This window comes from Stenella coeruleoalba (assembly GCF_951394435.1).
Source record: "Stenella coeruleoalba genome assembly, chromosome: 2".
NCBI lineage: Eukaryota > Metazoa > Chordata > Mammalia > Artiodactyla > Delphinidae > Stenella > Stenella coeruleoalba.
Window position 1 is genome coordinate 84,165,188 of NC_137147.1, and position 22,077 is coordinate 84,187,264.

Sequence of the window (22,077 nt, forward strand, 5' to 3'; positions counted from 1 at the left end):
TCCAGTCCAGAGCTCTGTTCTACTGCAAAGTCTAACGGTTAACACACAATTAACAATCGCTCTACTTCCACCACCATCACTGCCATTTTTAAAAGGTGCTCAAGGGACAAAGAGTGTTTACAGTAGCGTACTCAGTAAGAAATGACAGTTATATAAGCTGGCTGGGGACTTCCCTGGTGGTCCCGTGGCTAAGACTCCACGTTCCCAGAGCAGAGGGGCCTGGGTTCGATCCCTGGTCAGGGAACTAGATCCCACAGGCCTCAACTAAAGATCCCACATGCCGCAACTAAAGATCACGCATGCCACAACTAAAATATCCTGCATGCCACAACTAAGACCTGACGTAGCCATAGAAAGAAAGAAAGAAATACTAAAAAAAAAAAAAAAAAAAAAAAAAAGCTGGCTGGACTTGTCTGCTTTAAAGTAGGTCTTGATTGGCAGAAGTCCTTTCCTTTCCTCATATCTGCCCCAACGGTAAGAAATGCACAGTTCTATGAGGTCCCAGCTCACCCGTTCCGCCACCCCCCTCCACCCCACACTGATATTCACTCCTCCTTGGAAGGCTTTTTGCTTTTGAGTTCTTGAAAGAAAGAATAGTTCTTGTTCCTAACCCTTTTCTCTTACCCCATTTGGCTTGTCTGAAGCACACTGACCAGATGAGCTTCTATAGCTCTTCCTTCAGGCAAACAATTGTATCTATTCTTGCTAAATTGTTTTAGCTGGCAGAAATAAAGAACAGGGCTACTTCCCACAATTCCAAAATCCCCAAAGGTCTGAAAACCAAAAATTCTTTGCAACTCTTTTGGCAGCAAAACCTGAACTGACATACTATTTACAGTCCTATTTTATTCCACTTAATATGATTATCCATCTGTTTCTCTGTAGAAATGTGTTTTATTACGGAGTGCTGACCAGACCCACTTGAGGTGTTATGTAATATGCCCAGTATATACCCTTTGTTAGCTTTTTGAAAAATCCAGAACTAGCCTGAGATCTGAAACATTTGGCCCCAAGGTTTCAAATAAGGGACTGTGAATGTACTGTGAGTGTCTGGTGTTAAATTCGCTTGCTGAGCAAGACAGTTCCTTTCTTTCTTTTTTTTTTTAAATTTATTTATTTAATTAATTTATTATTTTTTTGCTGCATTGGGTCTTTGTTGCCGTGCACGGGCTTTCCCTAGTTGTGGCGAGCGGGGGATACTCTTCGTTGAGGTGCATAGGCTTCTCACTGGGGTGGCTTCTCTTCTTGAGGTGCATGGGCTCTAGGACTGCAGGCTTCAGTTGTTGTGGCACAAGGGCTGGGCTCAGTAGTTGTGGCTCGCGGGCTCTAGAGCGCAGGCTCAGTAGTTGTGGCGCACGGGCTTAGTTGCTCCATGGCACGTGGGATCTTCCCGGACCAGGGATCAAACCCGTGTCCCCTGCATTGGCAGGCGGATTCTTAACCACTGCGCCACCAGGGAAGTCCGACAGTTCCTTTCTGTTCAGATTCCTAACTCTGCCTGCGAGCTGAGTCTCTAGTACTGAGTACCAGATGTCCTCACATTGTAAAACCAACATGATTAAAATTCTCTACGACTGTTCTGCTCATAGTACCTCCCGAAACAGTAAGATAAGGGACAATTCCCAAATACCAGCTTTAAGAGTTCATAAATGCAAGATGACATCTTAGTTTTCCCTCCAACCCCCAAACACTGAAATGAGGCAGAGCAATGAGTTTATTGCTACTGCAAATCCCAATACCAGCATTTAGGGAACATGAAGTTCTCACCATTCACAATCTCGTGTCCAAAAAACATCTTCACTCCTGGGACACTTCGATCAGTCTCCACATTCTTCACTGTTATAGAAAACAATTCATTTGGTTGATAAAAAGTAATATTCCCTAAAACTATAAGAAAATATGTCTCACAAAAGTGCCCAAATCTGAGTTTTATAAAAATCCCTAAATTATCTTCCCCAAGGAATAAAAAGTCAATAATAAATTACAAAGCTATAACCTTGAAACAAGTAGTATAAAGAACAGAGGGAACACCAGAATGGTCCAAGATACACTAAAAGGGCAGTAGTAGTACAGTGAATTTAAACTTCTTCCAAAAATATTCTAAGGCCTTTGGGGCTAAGGATTATCTACTTATTATATTTCTACTGATTTTTACTCCACCTAACTCCAGAAAAAAACAAGTCATCTGACTACTTCTAGAGTCCACACCCTGTTTCATGTCACTCTACATGCTTGAGCTATTAATTGTCAGAGACAACAATCCAACTCCTGGCCCAATTATAGGCTCTTCTATGAGTAGGTAAGGGAGTTGGGAGAAGTTTATTTGTCATGTTTACAATACAGTGTCAATTTTTTCTAGATGGCAGTGCTCACAGCAGCTGTATATTTCCACATTTCTCAGCAATCCAAAACAAATGAGTTTTACCTTCACTAGTCCACTGAACATATTCTTACATAGGTCAAAGATCACCAACTGCCTATTTGTCAAATCCCCAAAAAAGTTTACAATCTTATACTTGGTTCCCATGCATCCACTGACAATACTGTTCTCTCCTTTCTTCTTTGGCTTACAGGACACTCTTTTTTTTTTCTCTCTCTCTTTTTTTTTTTTTTGCGCGGTACGCGGGCCTCTCACTGTTGTGGCCTCTCCCATTGCGGAGTACAGGCTCCGGACGCGCGGGCTCAGCGGCCATGGCTCACAGGCCCAGCCGCTCTGCGGCACATGGGATCTTCGTGGACCGGGGCACGAACCCGTATCCCCTGCATCAGCAGGCGGACTCTCAACTACTGCCCACCAGGGAAGCCCTACAGGACACTCTTAGTGTTTATTTCTTTTCCTACTAATTATCTAAAGCCACCACACTGAGCACCCACTCCAAACCAGGCATCTTGCTAATTATTTGCCTGTGTTTGACTATCCAGTAACATAATGAGATAGGTATTTCACTATCTCCATTATGGAGGAATTTGAGGCTCAGCAAGGTTGAATAACCTGCTCAAGGTCACACTACTAGTAAAAGACAGAGTCAGGATTCAAAACCAGGCCTCAATGATTTTAATAAGCATCTTGTAACCAGTGTTCCACTGTCTCCCTGATTTCCTCCTTCCAGTCTCCTTAGCTGTCTCTGCCACCACCGCTTGCCCCTTACACATTGATAATCCCTAGGGTGATATTCTTCATGCTTCTTCCTTCTCCTTGAATGATCACATCAACTTCCTAGTTGTCCTGACATACATTATTTCTCCAGTATGGATTATTTCTCTGAGCTCCACTCTCATTTTCAACTAATAGCAGACTTACTGCATTATTTTTCAAATTGATCATTATCTTCTCCCACTAACCAACAAACCTGTTCCTCTTCCCATTTCTATCAATTAATAACAGTATTATACACATAATCTGAGTTATAAATGTAGGAGGCTCTTTGACTATCTAATTCAGCAGTCCCCAACCTTTTTGGCACCAGGGACCGGTTTCGTGGAAGACAATTTTTCCATGGACTGGGGTGGGGGGATGGTTTCGGGATGATTCAAGCACATTACATTTATTGTGCACTTTATTTCTATTATTATTACATTGTAATATATAATGAAATAATTACACAACTCACCATAATGCTGACAGGAGGTGGAGCTCAGGCAGTGCAAGTGATGGGGAGCGGCTGTAAATACTGATGAAGCTTTGCTCGCTCGCCTGCCATTCACCTCCTGCTGTGCAGCCCGGTTCCTAACAGGCCATGGACCAGTACCGGTCTGTGGTCGGGGGATTGGGGACCCCTGATCTAATTGATTACTAGGTTACTTATCCTCACTCCTAAGCATTTCTAGAATCTGTCTTCGCTACTCCATTCCTTGCCAAACCTTAGCTCTGACTCCCATCATTTCCTCTTTATTGGGTCCCTTGATTGTCTGAATAGTTCCCTGTCTATTCTCCTTGTCTCTAGTTTATTGCTACTTCAAACCTTCCTTCATGCTGCTGTCATAGTGATGTCACTCCCTGCTTTGTCCAAATGGTACATAAATTAGTAAGCAGGTGTAACAGTTCTACCATCAACTCCTCCTTTGGGAAGCCTCCCCCACTGTCCTAACCCTACCATTCTCAGATCTAAATTAGCTGAAATTCTGTGTTTCCACAGCATCTTGTGCGTCCCTCTATCACACAGGGTATCACACTGCATTACACCTTTCTACTTGTTTACCTGTCTCCTTACTAGACAAAGTTTTTTGAGGACAGAGACCGTGTTATTCTTATCCATATCCCTGGTACCCAGCACAGTGCCTGGGATATAAAACTCAGTAAATGATTACCAAATGAATTAATATTGCAAAAGCCGGGTATAGTCCCATCCTAGCCTACAAAAGTCTATTTTAACTCATAAAATGGCTTAACAGTAACACTAATCTCTCAAATGTCATTTACACGTTTCAACTGTGAACTTGAAATTTACTGTGCCAGGAAATCAACTACTCTTAACAAGTCAATATTCTAGCTGAATAAAAACTATATATTGGGGCTTCAAGGTGAGCACATGGAGGAGACTAAGAGGGTGGCATGCCTAGAGACGGTAGAAACTCTGAGCCCCTTCCCACATACCTTGCCCTATAAATCTCTTCCATCTGGCTGTTCCTGAATTTTATCCTTTAAAAATGAATTGGAATTGAAACTGGGAGGTGTAAAGACTACCTTGTGACCAGGAGGATAACACATGGTCGCTGAGGTGGCAGAGCAGGAGCACAAGACACCTGATCCCTCCTGGCATCTTTCAGCCACTGCACTATTCCTCAGTAGTCTACCTCTGGGCTTCTTTTTGCATGAGAAAAATTAACCCCTTACAGTCTTTGTGAATTTGTCTGTTGAAGCCAAAAGCAATTCTAATACAGTGGTTATTTTTAATTTCAAGGTGCATATGGAGAGAAATTAAAAGAAGTACCCAGTTAAAAAAAACTCTCTATATTGAAAATTTCCACTATCATGTCAATAAACGTATAGAAGTGGGGACAAGCCAGCATATGCAGCCATGTTGCTCTGTTAGGGAAAACAGCATTCTAATCCTCCTCCCACCCTTTCCCTAAAATAGGAATAATGCCACTCTCCCAGTTGCTAAGCGAGCGCAGAACCATCACCCAAACTGAGTTATTAGTCTCCTAAAAGGCAGGAGATTATGAGAAATAAAATGAGACCTTTCTTCAGGACAACAATCTTGTTAGGGTCCACATGCTGGAGCACTCCCTCAAAGATGCCACAAACCAATGTGAGTTTCACTCTTCTCCACAAAATCTGATTGAGGAAATGGTAGTCACTGGTGGGATCCATGCTATTTGATTCCAGAAGGAGTCTTCAAATAATCTTCTTTAAGTATCCAAACCCTTGAAAATAAAAGAGATCTATGATTTTTTAAATATTTTGGGGAAAATGAGGTTATTTTTCCTTTCCCCATACCTGGGATAAGAAAAATTAAAATATTAGAGAAATTCAATTCTGTTCATCTTTTTAGAATGATAATGAGAAAAATATCATTGCAAGCACCAACTCTAATTTATACATGGGAAACTAAAAAGTTATGACTTCAGGCAAGGGCTTCCCTGGTGGCGCCCTTGAGAATGGTTGAGAATCTGCCTGCCAATGCAGGGGACACGGGTTCGAGCCCTGGTCTGGGAGGATCCCACATGCCGCGGAGCAACTGGGCCCGTGAGCCACAACTACTGAGCCTGCGCGTCTGGAGCCTGTGCTCCGCAACAAGAGAGGCCACAACAGTGAGAGGCCTGCGCACCACGATGAAGAGTGGACCCCGCATGCCACAACCAGAGAAAGCCCTCACACAGAAACGAAGACCCAACACAGCAAAAATAAATTAATTAATAAACTCCTACCCCCAAATCTTCTTAAAAAAAAAAAAAGACTTCAGGCAAGGTGGGTTTGACGTCTTTGTCTATAAAATGGCCTAATGTCACTTTTCCTTCCTTAGCTAAATGGAATAAGAAGAACATTTAAAAAAAAAAAAAAAAAGAAGAACATTTAGAGGCTTTTTAATAGCACATGCATACATCATTTTAACAGCAACCAAAAAAACTAAAAGAACAAATGAAAAAAAATGATACTGGCAAACACCTGCCAACACATTGCAATAAACTGTTTACCCAGAAACGTCTGGGATCTAACCTCTTCTAGATGAAGCCTCTTCTAGGTTAATCACATTTCCAGAGTTTCACACTGTAACCAACCAAAGAATAAGTGACTTAGAACTATCACAATTTACGCATTACCAATCCAGCTGCCATGTCACTGCGAGGGCCATTCCACCCGACCCTGGCCACAGCTCAGGGACTGGGCTGCTGTAATGTCACCAGTCATGTGCAGCCTGACAGATTAACTGACACATGCCACACACTGGTTTTGTAAAATTCAACTGTTTTTGTAAAAATGATGCATGCTTATAAAAAGGATAACAATGCAGAAATGTACAAAGAAAAAACTTTATCTTGCAGAAATAGCTATCATTCATAGTAGACACTCTTATAATCCTCAGTGTAATACTGTAAATTAAAAGATAAAAAAAAAAGATGAATCCTTTTCTCTAAGTATCTTTTAGAACAATCCTGTTATTCGGATGTCTTTGTATTTAGAAGCTCAGCTAAGTGTTCCTCCACAGTGGTTAAATTTAAAAATGGCTTGCCTTTGCCCCACTTGGAATAGTCAACCAGTGAATTTTGCAATTTAGTTTAACTATAAAACACTGACTAAATAACTAAGGCCCAATTTGACTAGGAAGAGGTGAGACGTTACATAGCATTTTTAACCAGATAAATAACTTACACTTTAATATTTTAAGGTCTAGCAAGTGCCTTCACAATTATTATTTGTTGCCTACAACAACTACCTAATTTACAGATGTAGAAACTGAGGCTTAAAGATTTAAGACACCTGCCCAAAGTTACACAGCTAGAAGGTAATGGAACCTGAACTAAAACCAGGTCCTTAGTGGAGGATGTGTGCAGTCTAGTGCAAGACAAAGTGTTATGCATCCAGAAAGAACAGAAAACAAGTCACCAGAGTGCCTGGAAAAATCATTCTTCTTTGTTCAAGTCAATCCAACTGGTAAAAGGGGAATTTTTACAGAAATAAAAGAAAACATAAAACTGGAAAAAACAGCCCTTAATAGAGGTAAAAATTAATTTATATTTTTAAAAGATACATAAGAAATAAGCTTGTGAAATGCCTGGATAATAAAGAAATTTAAGAAATGTTAAAGTAAATCAGAAAAACATTAACACAAAGCAAAGCGCCGACTGAGGATGGTTGCAAAAGGTTAAGATTCAAGATTAGGGGCTTCCCTGATGGCGCAGTGGTTGAGAGTCCGCCTGCCGCCTGCCGATTGCAGGGGACACAGGTTCGTGCCCCGGTCCGGGAAGATCCCACATGCCGCAGGAGAGGCTAAGCCCGTGAGCCATGGCCGCTGAGCCTGGGCGTCCGGACCCTGTACTCCGCAACGGGAGAGGCCACAGCAGTGAGAGGCCCGCGTACCGCAGAAAAAAAAAAAAAAAAAAAGATTCAAGATTAGGAAGGAGCGAGTAAGGTCAGGACCTAGAGATGGGCTTCAAGACAGACTCGGAAAATGGACATTCACCTCGGTGACATCACAGGTTTTTCTACCATACTTACGCTCTCAGAATAAAAAGAAGGTCCTGTGGCCTAGATGGGCATATCCAACATGTCACACTCTGCTTATTCAGGCAGACATCATTAGGTCAGACAAAAGTAAGTCTATCGTGAAAACAATTCAGTAAGACTAGAACCTCAGTATCCTTGCTAAGCCGTTAAAGCCTTAGGTAAAGCTTAAAACTAGTAACCTAAATTGACTTGACCATTTCGCTAATACAGGGTTCTAGTGCTTAAGTACTAAGTGATAGCGGTCAGAATTTGGTTCTTCCATAACTCAAACCAGTTCTGTACAAAGTAACACTCGAGGGGTGGGTAAGGGGTGTAAAGGCACTGAAGCCACAGGAAAACAACTGGTTCATCTTAAAGGGTGTACTAATTTAACGGGTGGCTTTAAATGTTTTCAAGAAAACAAACAAAAATATGCCACAGGAACAAAATGCAAATTTCCTCGTTTTTAAGGCAAAATAAGAAACTTCAAATAAACGGCGGGCCATACGCTAGAAATTCTCTCCTCCGCCGTTGGGTTTGTTTTTCTTTTTCCTCCGACGAAAGTTTGGGAAATCTTGTCTCTATTTCAGCCAAATGGTGAGTTACTCGAGCTTCAGTCTTGAAGTGAAAAAAGAGGGACTGCTGTTAAGGAAAAACTCTCGGGGAGTTCCAAGCCCGCGGTGGCGGTTATCAAAGGACAGTCCCGAAAACTAAAGCACGTAGCGCTGGGAACCCACTCTACAGGTCGGACGCCAGCCGGCCTGAACCAGAGGTCCCGTCTGTTTCCCGAGGAGCCAATCGGCGCGCGGTCCCGAGGCTGGCTCTCGAGCGCCCCTTGCGGCCTAGAGGAGAGAGGGCCCCCAGGAAGAATCAGGAGGTGCAACTCCCAGCATGCAGTTCCCGGGAGACACACCCTAGCGTTCACTCAAGCGACGTTTTGTCTGTTTTTATTGTTTCTCTCCGCAATCCATGCCAACCGTAGGGTGGAATTTCTAGTGTAAGAGTTCTGTGAGAAACAGGTTGGCTACACCGCCTGCCACACGTTATTGTGTTGTAAAACAGTGGGTCAATGGCGTTGCCCTTTTAATTGTGGGCGCTAGGGTCAGAATTGCCCCTTTAAGGCCGGTGGCATCATGTTTCCGGGGGCGTGGCCCGTCTTTAGCTAGACCCGGCCGGGCGCTGGGCTGATTCATTCGGGGGCTGGAGCTAGGAACGTCGACGTCGGCTCCGGCGCTGAGCTCAGCCTCATTCCCAATTGGCTGGGCCTCCGGGCCGCCCTCCCCCGCGCGCCACCCCTGGGTTCCCTTCCCAGTCCACAGTAGAACCACTGCCCTCTCCCTTCTTGACCCCTGGCTCTTCCTCCCATTCTTCCCTCCCTACCGCCGCCGCTGTCGTTTCTGGCGCCGCTGCTCCCGGAGGAGCTCCCGGCTCGGTGATGGGGTCCCGGGCCTCCACGTTACTGCGGGACGAAGAGCTCGAGGAGATCAAGAAGGAAACTGGCTGTGAGTTTGGGCAGGGGGTGGGAAAGCGGCCGAGCGCCTCCGGTTGGCCTCAGGACCAAGGGCGACTGTCGCTGAGGTCTGGAGATGAGGTCCCGGGAGGTTGGGGGGAGTCCTGGGCAGCCTCCAGCGCTGGAGCTTCGGGGATGATGGAGGACCTGTTCTTAAGCTACAGCTACCTGGAGCAGGGCAGTGCCTCTTGTGGGGCTGTCCTTCCCACCAAAGGCGGGAGTCATGATCACCCGTATATCACTGATCCCGCTCTTTTCTCTTCCCCCTGCTCTTGAAAGCCCCCCGAACTCTTTTCCTTTATCTTTCCTCGCACCAACCTCAAATTCAGGAACTGTGGATGGATTCTGTAGAAAACCTTCTGTCCGTTCCCGTGATGTTTCTGGGCAAGGATTTAAAACCACTGACAACTGTGGGAAATCAAACAAATTCTTGCCACAACCGGAAAAATAAATCCAGAAAGTGAGATCGTACAGTAAGGCTTTGGAAGACAGGACGGGACACCTTAAAGAATCAGGGTCTGAATATGAGACTTCTTTCATTCTGAGCTTGTGGAGAGAAAGCACGGATACTGTGACTACCAGTTTTTTATTTACAGTGAGGATGCTTGCTGTCCTAATTTCAGATCTATTGATTTCTACTATGCTGGGATACTTCATGCAGTCGCCGTGGAAATTGGATATGCTCCAAAAACCTCAGTGTGAATTTGTACTAGGAACTGATTTTTTACAGTCCAGTCTCTTCCTCATTAACTGGAAAGGGGCAACAGAGTTTTGGGAATTCAGAAGCCCGGTAAAACACCATCATACATTTGTGTAATCCTTGATAATGCATACATTATTTTCTCTTCTCAGTAATTCATTATGACTCTTGTATTTTACATGAGTTATGTAAACATCCGGGCTCTGAGTCTTCATGATACCTGTCTTTGATAATGAGATGACCAGTAAATAACTCAGTGGTCCATTCGCAGATAATATTGAGTGCTGGGGGAACCTCAGAATTATTCAGGCAGTGGTGGCCTGAGGTAAATTAAATGCTGTCCCATGCTTTCTGACAAGTTCAACTTTCTAGAATCTTCAAGTTGGAAGGGGTGTTATCTAGCCTCATCCCTTGTCAGACTGATTTACTGCTTTCAGCATCTCCTAACTTACCGTCATTAAGCCTCTCCATAAAGACTTTAAGGGCCTCACCGCCTACCAATGTAGTCCTTTTGATGATTTTGAATGAATGACAGAAAGTAGTTAGCTGTTTATAATGTGCAGTACTTATTTGGCCACTTGACCTTATGGTCATTTTATGACTTACCCTGACTCCAAGAGTAGAAACGTAGGCAGTTTGGATTCAGCAAGCATTTTATTACATTTTGTGGTTATGACCTCTGGCCACACTTGTGAGAACATAAGAACTACTGTGGGTCTAAGGTGACACCAGAGTTAAAGCATTCATGCTTAAAATTAAAAGTCACATAATGAGGGAGTGTAAACCAGAGTGAGGGTGGGAAAAGGCTATTTTTACCTCAAGAGGAAGGGAGCAATAATCTCATTCTGGTTTTATTACATTTGACCAAATGAAAGTGGCCTCAATTGCCTTAGGACTCTGGATTATATTTTACTGTGTGACCTTGTGAGAACTGAGTACTCCTGCAGAACTATTTTCCTAGTTGCCGAAAAGTGAATCAAGCCTGAGGGAGAGTCTCAGCCACAACCAGTACAAATGTATGTATTGAGCCAGAAAGCCTAATGAAACAAGTACTTATTGAATTTTTGCAATGTCTATATTCAGTCCGATACTGGGTACTCAAAGCAGATGGTGACAAAAGATGCTCACAAACCTGTCATAGAGATAAGCCCACAGGAGTTAGGATTAGCATCAGGACATAGGGTACCTGAAATTGTGTGGCACCTCTTTCAGAACTCAGGGAAGAGTCCTTGTGAGCTGGCTTTGAGGAGGACAGGAATTGGGCCTTGATCCATGCATGAATTGATTAGATTTGGATAAATTAACCTAGGGCATTTTGGGTGGCTTCCAGGTGCTTTCTCCCCCAGTATGCTACCTGTCATTCTTCTGCTCTGGGAGTTGAGCCATCAATTTATCCAGTTAGTGCCGATCAGCAGAGTTGATTTTTAAAGCATTAATCTTAGCATGATGCAAAAGGTTTAGAAGAATAAAAACAATGGATACCTGAGGGTCGGGTAGAGAGGTGGAATTAGTCCTGTTTTCCTCTGCTTCTTGTTCTGTTAAGAGTTTGGGGAACTATCAATCAGAAACACTTCAAGTTAAGAACAAGTATAAGACATTTCTTTACTCGCTTTGCCAGTAAGAAAATGTAGCATGATTGAGTAAAACTGACTTTATATTCAGTATGAAAGCTTTGCATTCGTAAGTCTAAATTGATTAGAATTCATGTATGACTAGGTTATCCGGTATTTGAAATTTAATCTCTAAGTGTTTGGAAAAGTAATTCTAAGTAAGAATTCCTTGTAAGCCTCAACGTTGTCATCTGTAAATGGGAATAATAATAGTACCTACTTTATAGGATTCCTAGTGAGAATAAAATGAGAAAAATGTAAACTACTTAGAATAGTGTCTAGGTATGTAATGAGCACCAGGTGTTAGCTATTACCTTTTGAACCACAGATAACAATCATCTTATTGGGAAAATACCATTAGCATATGCTAGTTATAAAAACTTTGTCTAGAGCTATATAACTGGAGAGGTGACGGCATTTTACACTTTTCCTATTTTCAGGGGATATTGGATTAGGAATCATGTTTTCCCAATTCTAAGGAAATAAAACTTTGAAAGGAGTAGAAATCCTGTTTTTTCTGTTTGAAAAACACTGTCTAAAAACACTTTGTGTTGGCGTAAAACATTTGCTATATTGTCTTAGTTCTATCACCTTCTTTCACTCGTCAACATTTCCATAAATTAAAATCATTTCAATAAAAGTTGTCATTAAGGTCATAAGTGTCTTGGGAGTTTCTGTATGCTCCACCTTTAGTTCACTTAACTGTGTGGCAACAACCTGGCTGGGAATTACTTAAAACCTTTTAAAAAGAAATAGCCACATAATCTGTGAGAAACAACTCATGCCAGCTGAGTAGTAATAAATGCCGATTGATTTATTTTTAGCCTCTACCTTCTGGTGTGTGTCATGTGACATGGCAAAGATATTGAACAGGTTTGGGAAGTACGTTTTACAGGCCAGTGAGGTTTTGTTTGTTTGAAAGGGTGTAGTGATGATAGAACTAGTGTGGGTTTCTCTGTAGTTGCAACAAAGAGCACAAGACAGGCAAAGGCAATTGCTTGAGAATAATTTCCTGGGCTAGAATGTAAGTGGAAGTTCAACTTCAGACTGCTCCTGCTCAAAATGCAGAACCCCTTCATGGCCCTCATCTGCCTTGCCATAGTGCCTGAAGGTTCTGTCACTACAGAAGACCCTGCTGCTGTCTTCCAGCTCCTATTTTTTTATTTTTGGCTGCGTTGGTCTTCTTTGCTGTGGGCATGTTTTCTCTAGTTGCAGCAAGCGGGCGCTACTCTTCGTTGCGGTGCACGGGCTCCTCATTGCGGTGGCTTCTCTTGTTGCGGAGCACGGGCTCTAGGCGCGTGGGCTTCAGTAGTTGTGGCATGTAGGCTCAGTAGATGTGGCTCGTGGGCTCTAGAGTGCAGGCTCAGTAGTTGTGGCGCACGGGCTTAGTTGTTCTGCAGCTTGTGGGATCTTCCCAGACCAGGGCTTGAACCTGTGTCCCCTGCATTGGCAGGCGGGTTCTTAGCCACTGCCCAGCGGGGAAGCCCTATATATATATTTTTGGTGAACCATTTTAAAGTTGTAGATGTTAGAACCCTTCACCCCTTAAGCATTCTGCATGTATCTCCTGAGAATAGGGTTTTTTTTCCCTACATAACTAGAATACTATTATCACACCTAAGAAAGTTGACAACAATTCTATAAATATTATCTATCATTCAGTCCATATTTAGACATCCCCAGTTATAAGAAAGTTTTTGTTTTTGTTTTTAATCTCTTTTAAGTCTCTTAATCTATAGGTTTCCTGAGAGAGTAGGCCAGCTCTTGAAGTCCTCTTGCCACAGGAAATGCGAAATATTGGGGTATGGAGTGTTCAGGAGGAATGGTTAGGGGTGCAGGCTTCAACCTCTCAATCTTTTGAGAGTTACCTTCGGTTGCACATATATGCTTTACCTAGGTTATTAATCTGTTCTTCTGCGTTAAGATTTAGGATAAAGGCAAGGGCAAAATGACTTTTTTTCTTATTCCCTTTTCATTTTTACTCCTCACTTTGCTTTTCCTCCTTAGTGCTTGGCATTTCTGTGAAATGCCTTCTTTCTCTGAGCACAGTAATGATAGTCAGAATGGCTTTTAGTCAGGAAGATTAGCAGTGTCTTTTAAGTAAACTTTCAACAATAGAAACTAATTATTTGCCCATCAGTGGAGAAAAATATAGCTTCGTTCAAGATATGCCCACATTCACAGCCTTTTCTGAAAGTAATTGTCAACTCCTGAGACTTCCTTTGGGTTACCAAGAATGATGCAGGTTTCGGGCACTTGTCCTGCTAACCTAGCGCCTTCTGGTGAGAATAGTTTCCTGGAAACTTGTCCTGCCTTCCTCTGTGGCAGTTCCAATACCTTTTTGCTCCTTGAAGTTACTCTGAGGTATACACCTTGGAGTTTGCTTTATATTCTTGGTCATAGTGAGTTTAGCACCTGAATTAAAGCCTGCTTACTTGCTGTTGCTACTGTTGCTGCTGCTTCTCCTTCTTCTCTTTCTCCTCCTTCTTCGTCTGTTCTAACGGAGCTCTTTGTAACAATATCATTATAACATTAGTTCCGATATTTAGGAGGTAGATTGAGATGTAACCATACTGAGTTGTGTTAAAAGTTGGCATTTGGTTGTACATTTCTCCCCTGATTTCCACATAGCCCAGTTTGTCCTGGAAGATAGCAGTTTTATGGTTGTTTGGATACTTATTTACACAGTTATTTTTAACATATTGGTAAATTAGGAACTCAGCCATAAACTGATCTCTTTTTCTGAAATATGGGATATAATGTCATACCATTACTCACTAAGGGAATTTTAAAAATCGTACTATAAGGTTTCAGTGTCCCTTTCTTTTGGATGGTGTTCTAGATTAGAAAGATGTCTGATGGCTCACTTGTTAGTTGAAGAAGTTGGACAAGGTGACAACATTTCTTCCAACTTAAAAATTTTATAACTTGCTGTACATACTCATATATACATACATACGGAATTTCTAGAAGGATTCACAGTAAACTGGTAATAGTGTTTGACTCTGGCAACGGAGACTGAGGAATGCGGTTGTTAGGGTGACTTTTCGTTATGATCACCTTTTTTTTTTTTTTGTGCGGTACGTGGGGGGCTCTCCCTGTTGTGGCCTCTCCCATTGCGGAGCACAGGCTCCAGACGCGCAGGCTCAGCGGCCATGGCTCACGGGCCCAGCCGCTCCGTGGCACGTGGGATCTTCCCGGACCGGGGCACAAACCCATGTCCCCTGCATCGGCAGGCAGACTCTCAACCACTGCGCCACCAGGGAAGCCCTATGATCACTTTTGTACCATTTTTACCATGTGGATAGATTGTTTTCTCAAATTAAAAAAAAAAAAACTAGTATAAAAAGAACTGCAATTTGAATGTGTTCCTTGTTAAAGAAAAGTAACCTGAAATATATAATACTCAGTGGACTAAATATTATGCAGTTATTAAAAAGGACTCCAATATAGAAAAATTATGAATTAATAAATGAAAAATAAGCTATTATGTTTATGTAAAGTACACAGTGACATGTTAGATGATATATGAAGAAATGAAAGCAGTGATGTTGAGATGGTGAACGAATTTTGTTTTTTCAAAAAATTCTTTGGGAAAGTTAGTCATTCTTTAACTGACTTATTTTGTGAAAACTAAAGGGAACTTTAGTTCTAGAGCAGCCTTTGAGGCCCGAGGCCAAAGCCTAGTCAGGTTCCTGAAGAAAACAGTTGTGACTGGCAGAATCAGGAGAAAGCTGGAGATTAATTAGTACAGCAGTAAAACTGTACCTGCAGGCTCACAATGTAAGGATAATGATGATAATAGCTAACCTGGACTGCTTACCAAGTGCCAGACCTTTGCCAAGCGCTTTCCTCTCCTGGATTCTGTTAGTTCATTCCACAACCCCACTCACTCACCCCTCACTGGTAAGCTGTGGTGCCGTGATTGGAATCAGAACCTGTCAACCTGACTCTCACAAGAGTGTACACCAAGCTACTGACACCTGCCTGACTAGCAGAAAGGTCCACAGCTGCTTCAGTGTCTGGCCCCCTGCTGGCTCTGCCCTGGCTGGGAATGGTTCTGCCTCCTCCTCTGCTCTCTGCTCTCCTTAGAGAGCCAGTCGTACAGAACGGAGCCCAGCCTGCGCTGAAACCTGACGCTGAAGAATTCACAGCTTTGCCCAGTGTGTCTTCTCCTCCTAGCTCTGGGCCACTCACTTCCTGTTTCTCCTGCCGGTGGCCCTGTTTATTTTATCCCATTGTTCCTAAAACTGCAGGTGGATTTTTGTTTCTTGAGCTGGGGGAGGAAGACAACTACCAGGACTCCCTCAGCCACCCCTTTACCCGTGAAGGTACAGCCTAGGACAAAGTCCACACTTGCCACACGCTTTTTGGCTGTTGTCTTTTCTCCTTTGATAACTTCTTTTTTTCCTCCTACCTCCCATCTGCCACGAGACTAAACTATTTCCCAGAAATTCCTTTTTGCATTTCCAAAGTTTCATTGTCTACCTGTAGTTATTACCTCATAATTGTCAGCTTGTGCCTGAGTTAGTCCAAAATGAGGAGCAAAACAGCTTCCTTGTAGATGTCATCTGATGATAACATGACCATTTTACAAATTACCTAATTTCCTTTCTCGGAGCCCATTCCTTTACTGGGAACTCAGTGGAGGTCATGCCATCGCAGAGAAGAGGCTGACCCAAGGCTGTGGTGATCTTTTACCCGAAGATCAGTCCTGAGGGAAAAGATAAAGCCACTGATGCTTGGGGTAGGAGTAAATCAGATTTTTAAAATACAATCTGTTTCACAAGACCCAATCTTTTTTTTTTTTTTTTTGCGGTACGCAGGCCTCTCACTGTTGTGGCCTCTCCCGTTGCGGAGCACAGGCTCCGGACGCACAGGCTCAGTGGCCATGGCTCACGGGCCCAGCTGCTCCGCGGCATGTGGGATCCTCCCGGACTGGGGCACGAACCTGTGTCCCCTGCATCGGCAGGCAGACTCTCAACCACTGTGCCACCAGGGAACTCCAGCCCCAATCTTAAATTCAACACAAGTTACCTACCCAGCTGTGCCAGCCTGAAACATCAAACTGATTATTAGAGATGCATTTTTAATCAAAGCATGCATTTTCATAGCCTCTAAGTCAGGGTACTGAAAGGTGAAAGTTTCACAATTTCCTTTTAAACTAAATTTGGCCTTGTTTTGTTAAATCTTAACTACCTGACATGTAACACAGTCTTAATTAAGCGTAGACTTCATTCCTGAGAGTCAATTTTGTTTACTCTTGATTTAGTTTATTTTCTAACTCCTTTCATTCTTCCTGCTTTGACACTCTAGAGGTGAGTTGGAGTTGAGATTTCGGCCCACTTTACTGACTTTGAAGCGTTTAATGTTGGCCTGGGACCAGAAGAGGAGCTGGCTTCTGAAGGGCCACATTCAGGTTCAATTCGAGTGGAGGGCAACTTCTCCAACTGGGACTAATTTTGTGTTCTTTAGTTTCCCACAGTCAGATCACCCGCCTCTACAGCCGGTTCACCAGCCTGGACAAAGGAGAGAATGGGACTCTCAGGTAGGCAGTTCCGTTCTTTATTTTCTGACAACGTCTGAATAGCTGCCTTTATCCAGAGAGCAGACACAATAGGCATCTGGAATGCAGAGAACAGGGACCATTTCTTCACTCATCTTTGAGTATCATTGATCCACAGGGGACTTACATACTAAGCAGAACAATGAAATTACATTTATCACTAGGTGCTTGCTACTTTACTCCAGCTCCCCTTAGTTTGGGTGGCCATTGCTCTGGTCCTATGAATGTACCTTTGGGAATTTCGACTCTCTCTGCTTGAGTTTTCCCACAGCTCTTTTCCAAACATGTTAGCTTTCAGGAGGCTGACCCATAGCAATCCAAGATGGTGTAGGTTGTTTTGTCCTTTCCCCTCTCATTTCCCAACCCAACCCATATTCCTAGGGTACATCAGTTTATATGTATTAATGTTAGATAAGATGTTCAGTATTTTCGTCTAGAGCAGTGGTTCTCAACTGATGGCTATTTTCCCTTGGGTGGCCAAATATCTGGAGACATTTTTGACTGTCACAGCTGGGGAATGCTACTGATGTCTAGTGGGTAGAGGCCAGGAATGCTGCTGAACATCCTAAAATGCACAGGACAATCCCCCCTAAATGTCAGTAGTGCCACAGCTGAGAAACTGGTCTTGAGTAAGTATATGATTTCTGAGTAATGTAATGCTGTATCATTTCATATTTGTAATTGTCTTATAGTCAAATGAAATATCTCCTTACCACCACCTCCCAACCTAACTCAGTAGCAGCATTTTGTTACTGTTGTTCCTCAGCCTTGATTGAATGATATAGAATGAAGCTGTTTGCCTTTCTGACGGCTGTCAAGAAACAATGGAGGACTTCTTTAGAAGCCTTGTAGCATAGGTGTGGGGTGTAGCATGACAGGGAGAGGAATATAGTTGCTGAGCCTTTGTGCATAATCCTCAGGCAGAAGAGCTAGAAAATGGCTGATAAATCCATAGGGCCATGTTTGTTTAGGGCAAAATCTGGCTTCACTGAAAGCTGGAATTGACCAAAACCATGCTGCCCAGTCATTAAAGTCAATGGCTACGGAATACCTATCACGTGCAAAGACCACACTAAGTACTTTTTCCTTTTTTTTACCGCACTGCTCAGCATGCAGGATCTTAGTTCCCCGGCCAGTGATCGAACCTGAGCCCCCTGCAGTGGAAGCGCAGAGTCTTAACCACTGGACCGCCAGAGAAGTCCCCTCTTTGTCTTTTTTTAATTGAGGCAAAATACACATAACATAATATTTCACATTTCAAAGTGTACATTTTAGTGGCATTAAGTACATTCACAACACTGTATAATACGTTTATATATTACCACAGTCTAGTTGCAGAACAGTTTCATCAGCTCAGATGGAAACCTCATACCCATTGAGCAGTCATTTCCCATTCCTCTCTCTATGGACATTTCATATAAATGGAATCATGCAGTATGTGGCCTTTTGTGACTGACTCTTTCATATAACATGATTTTCTTTTTTATTATTTTATTTTTGGCTGCCTTGGGTCTTGGTTGCTGTGGGCAGGCTTTCTCTAGTTGCGTTGAGTGGGGGCTACTCTTCGTTGCAGTGCGTGGGCTTCTCATTGCAGTGGCTTCTCTTGTTGTGGAGAAGAGGCTGTAGGCGAGTGGGCTTCAGTAGTTGTGGTTCACGAGCTCTAGAGCACAGGCTCGGTAGTTGTGGCACATGGACTTTGTTGCTCCACGGCATGTGGGATCTTCCCGGACCAGGGCTTGAACCCGTGTCCCCTGCATTGGCAGGCGGATTCGTAACCACTGTGCCACCAGGGAAGTCCCCTAACATGTTCAAGATTCTTCCATGTTATAGTGTGTATCAGTACTTCTTTCCTTTTTGTGGCTGAATAATATTCCATTGTATGCATAGACCACATTTTGTTCATCTATTCGTCAGATGGTAGAGCTTTGAGTTGTTAACACCTTTTGGCTACTATGAACATTTTTGTGTGGACTTATGTTTTAATTCTCTTGGGCATATACCTAGGGGTAGAATTGTGGGTCACATGGTAATTTTATGCTTAATTTATTGAAGACCCACCAAACTCTTTTGCACAGCTCTGTACTGTTTTACATTCCCACCAGCAATGTAATGAGGGTTCAAATTTCTCCACATCCTCATCAGCACTTATTATCTCTCTTTTGATTTTAGCTATTCTAGTGGATGTGAATGGTAGATCACTGTGGTTTTGATTTGCAGTTCCCTAGTGGCTAATGATGTTGAGCATCTTTTCTATGTGCTGGTTGACCATTTGTATGTCTTCTTTGGAGAAATGCCTATTCAAGTCCTTTGCCTATTTTTTAACTGGATGTTTGTCATTTTGAGTTTTTTGTATGTATATGTATACACACACAATATATACATATATATGTATTTTTTGTTATATTTATACAAAATGAAAAAGAAAGAAGGGACTTCCCTGGTGGTCCAGTGGTTAAGACTGTGCACTTAACCCACTGCAGGGAGCGCGGGTGCGATCCCTGGTCGGGGAACTAAGATCCTACATGCCGCGCAGTGCAGCCAAAACAAAACAAAACAAAACAAAATGTGTGTGTGTGTAACAATAGATAGAAATGTAAGAGTCAGACTTTATTTTTTGGCCTGTGGATATCTAGCTGTTCCAGCACCATTTGTTGAGGAGACTATATAAATTTGTATTAGAAAAATTAACAAGACTAGAAATTTCTATTTTTCCTTCAGCCCAAATACTTGAATAATTTACTTAAGTTTGGGATTACGTCTTCCTCATAAATTCAGATTTAACCACTAAGTGAAGATATAGAATTCACATTAGTTTTTTTTTTTTTCCTGCGGTACGCGGGCCTCTCACTGCTGCGGCCCCTCCCGCTGCGGAGCACAGCCTCCGGACACGCAGGCCCAGCCGCTTTGCGGCATGTGGGATCCTCCCGGACCAGGGCACGAACCCGTGTCCCCTGCATCAGCAGGCGACTCTCAACCACTGCGCCACCAGGGAAACCCTTCACATTAGTTTTGAGTCCTTTTCTTCTTTCTAGAAAGGGTGATTTGTAAATGTGTGCTTTAATCACTTTCATTGTTTGCTGGAAAACAATGGAAAATCTTTTGTAAAAGGAGCTGTTTCTCCTCAGAAGAGGTGAAAACTTTCCATGTGTCAGTTAGTCTTACCTGCTCCTTAAAATCTAGGCAAGATTTGCTCTGCCCCTAAAACATAATTTCACACTCTATGGAAAGCCAGTGAACTAACTCACTCATTTGATAGGTATTTATTGAATACCTATGATGCACTAGGCACTGCTTTCTGTTCTGGTTTCTACAAATTCTTGGTAGGGGAAGAGATGGTAATGGAAATGATAGGGTAATTTTTGATTTCATGGTTACCTGAGTCTAGCTGATTCTTTTGTATTCAGCATTACAAAGCAGTTGGTCTGAAATCTGTTCTTTGATCTCCATCATGGTTTGGATTAAAATACGGGAAAAGCCCCAAGCCACCTTGAGTGCAAGAAGAAATTACCCCATTGTACTACATAGTAAACAACTAGCATGTTACAGTTAACCCTTGAACAATGCAAGGGTTAGAGGTGGTGACCCTCTGCACAGTCAAATCCGAGAATAACTTATAGTCTGCCCTCAGTGTACGTGGTTCCACATCTGCAGATTCAACCAATGATGGATCCTGTAGTACTGAAGTATTAACTATTGAAAAAAATCCACACGTGGATGGACCCACACAGTTCAAATCCATGTTGTTCAAGGGTCAACTGTGTATATATCAATAAATCATTTTGTTGGACCCTCCCAATATCAGGGATTTCACAGTGGCTGTGCCTCCGACAATGGCCATCTCAGCCCCTGGCCATCTTGTTATAGATTGTCGTCCCCTCTCCCCCAACCCCATCTTTTCTACTCCCTCCAGCCGTAGACATAACCTGGTAAACTCAGAATTCTTTTATAGTAATAGAGTGATTTACCTCTCTCCAGCCTTTACCGCCAGACTCAGCTCAAGGCCTGTCTTGACCTTTCTAGAACCCATTAGGGTGCTCAGCCGAATATAAGTTACCTCCAGTCTTTTTGTTACCTTTAACAGTTAATGCCCCACTTTCCTAAGAAAGTTAGTAGGAGAAATATTTTTCCTTCCACATTTTCTTCACTTTCCTCTCCCAAGATGCTCTATGTCTGCGGCTTGAAGCCAAATTCTGCAGAGTGAGAGACTATAGTGTACTGTCCAAGGCATTCTGTACTCCTTTTTTTTCAATTTAATTTTATTTATTTATTTATTTTGCCTGTGTTGGGTCTTCGTTGCTGTGTGCAGGCTTTCCTCTAGTTGCAGCGAGCAGGGGCTACTCTTCGTTGTGGTACGCAGGCTTGTCATTGTGGTGGCTTCTTTTGTTGCGGAGCACGGGCTCTAGGTGCGCGGGCTTCAGTAGTTGTGGCGCACGGGCTTCAGTAGTTGTGGCGCACGGGCTTCGTTCCTCTGCGGCATGTGGGATCTTCCTGGACCAGGGCTCGAACCCGTGTCCCCTGCATTGGCAGGTGGATTCTTAACCACTGCACCACCAGGGAAACCCCTGTAACTCCTTTTTTTAAAGTGTCAGTCTCAGTGGGATCATGAAGCAGAAACTATAGAAGGCTTTGGTTAGAAATGGAGCTTCTGCAAAATGCTTTCAGAGATTCACCCCCAAAGTATGTTTTATAGAACACTAGTTCCTTGGCCTACCAATAGATGTTGAGTTAAAATGATTGGTAATCTTTAGATCGGTATTTCACAGAATATAAATATATACTATAACCTCACAAATCTTACTTTCTTCAGGTGCCATTATTTTGGGTGAAATATTTCTACCACTGCCATTGAAATTGGTCTTTGAAAAGCCAGCTGGGTCCTATAAGGTGCCCTGAAATGGTCCTTTGTAGGTCAGATCAGGGTGAGAGCCTGGTCGTTATCTGGATACAAAGAAGGTTTCTTTTGTTTAAGTATCCTTGGTGCTGATCTAATCTGTGTTAGATGTCAGGATAATGGCTACCCTTTGAGGAGGGGAGCAGATAGAG

General features: G+C 42.9%; 2 protein-coding genes across 7 annotated transcripts in view; one reads left to right on the top strand and one right to left on the bottom strand.

Annotated features, from left to right (window-relative positions):
- EXD1 (exonuclease 3'-5' domain containing 1) overlaps positions 1-8,962 on the bottom strand; it is a 39,639-nt gene extending 30,677 nt beyond the window's left edge. For 3 of the 6 annotated variants that reach the window (XM_079907763.1, XM_079907762.1, XM_079907758.1), the window contains exons 1-3: positions 7,661-8,962; positions 5,182-5,367; positions 1,768-1,836 (exon numbers count right to left, since the gene is read on the bottom strand). In XM_079907763.1, the coding sequence (XP_079763889.1) occupies positions 1,768-1,836; positions 5,182-5,314 (202 nt within the window). In that variant the 5' untranslated portion in view covers positions 5,315-5,367; positions 7,661-8,962. The remainder of the gene's footprint in view (positions 1-1,767; positions 1,837-5,181; positions 5,368-7,660) is intronic. The other 3 variants (XM_079907761.1, XM_079907759.1, XM_079907760.1) reach the window with 3 other exon arrangements.
- Positions 8,961-22,077, top strand: part of CHP1 (calcineurin like EF-hand protein 1) — a 37,109-nt gene continuing 23,992 nt past the window's right edge. Inside the window, exons 1-2 of the mRNA XM_079907823.1 lie at positions 8,961-9,150; positions 16,944-17,016. Of these exons, the coding sequence (XP_079763949.1) occupies positions 9,084-9,150; positions 16,944-17,016 (140 nt within the window). The 5' untranslated portion in view covers positions 8,961-9,083. The remainder of the gene's footprint in view (positions 9,151-16,943; positions 17,017-22,077) is intronic.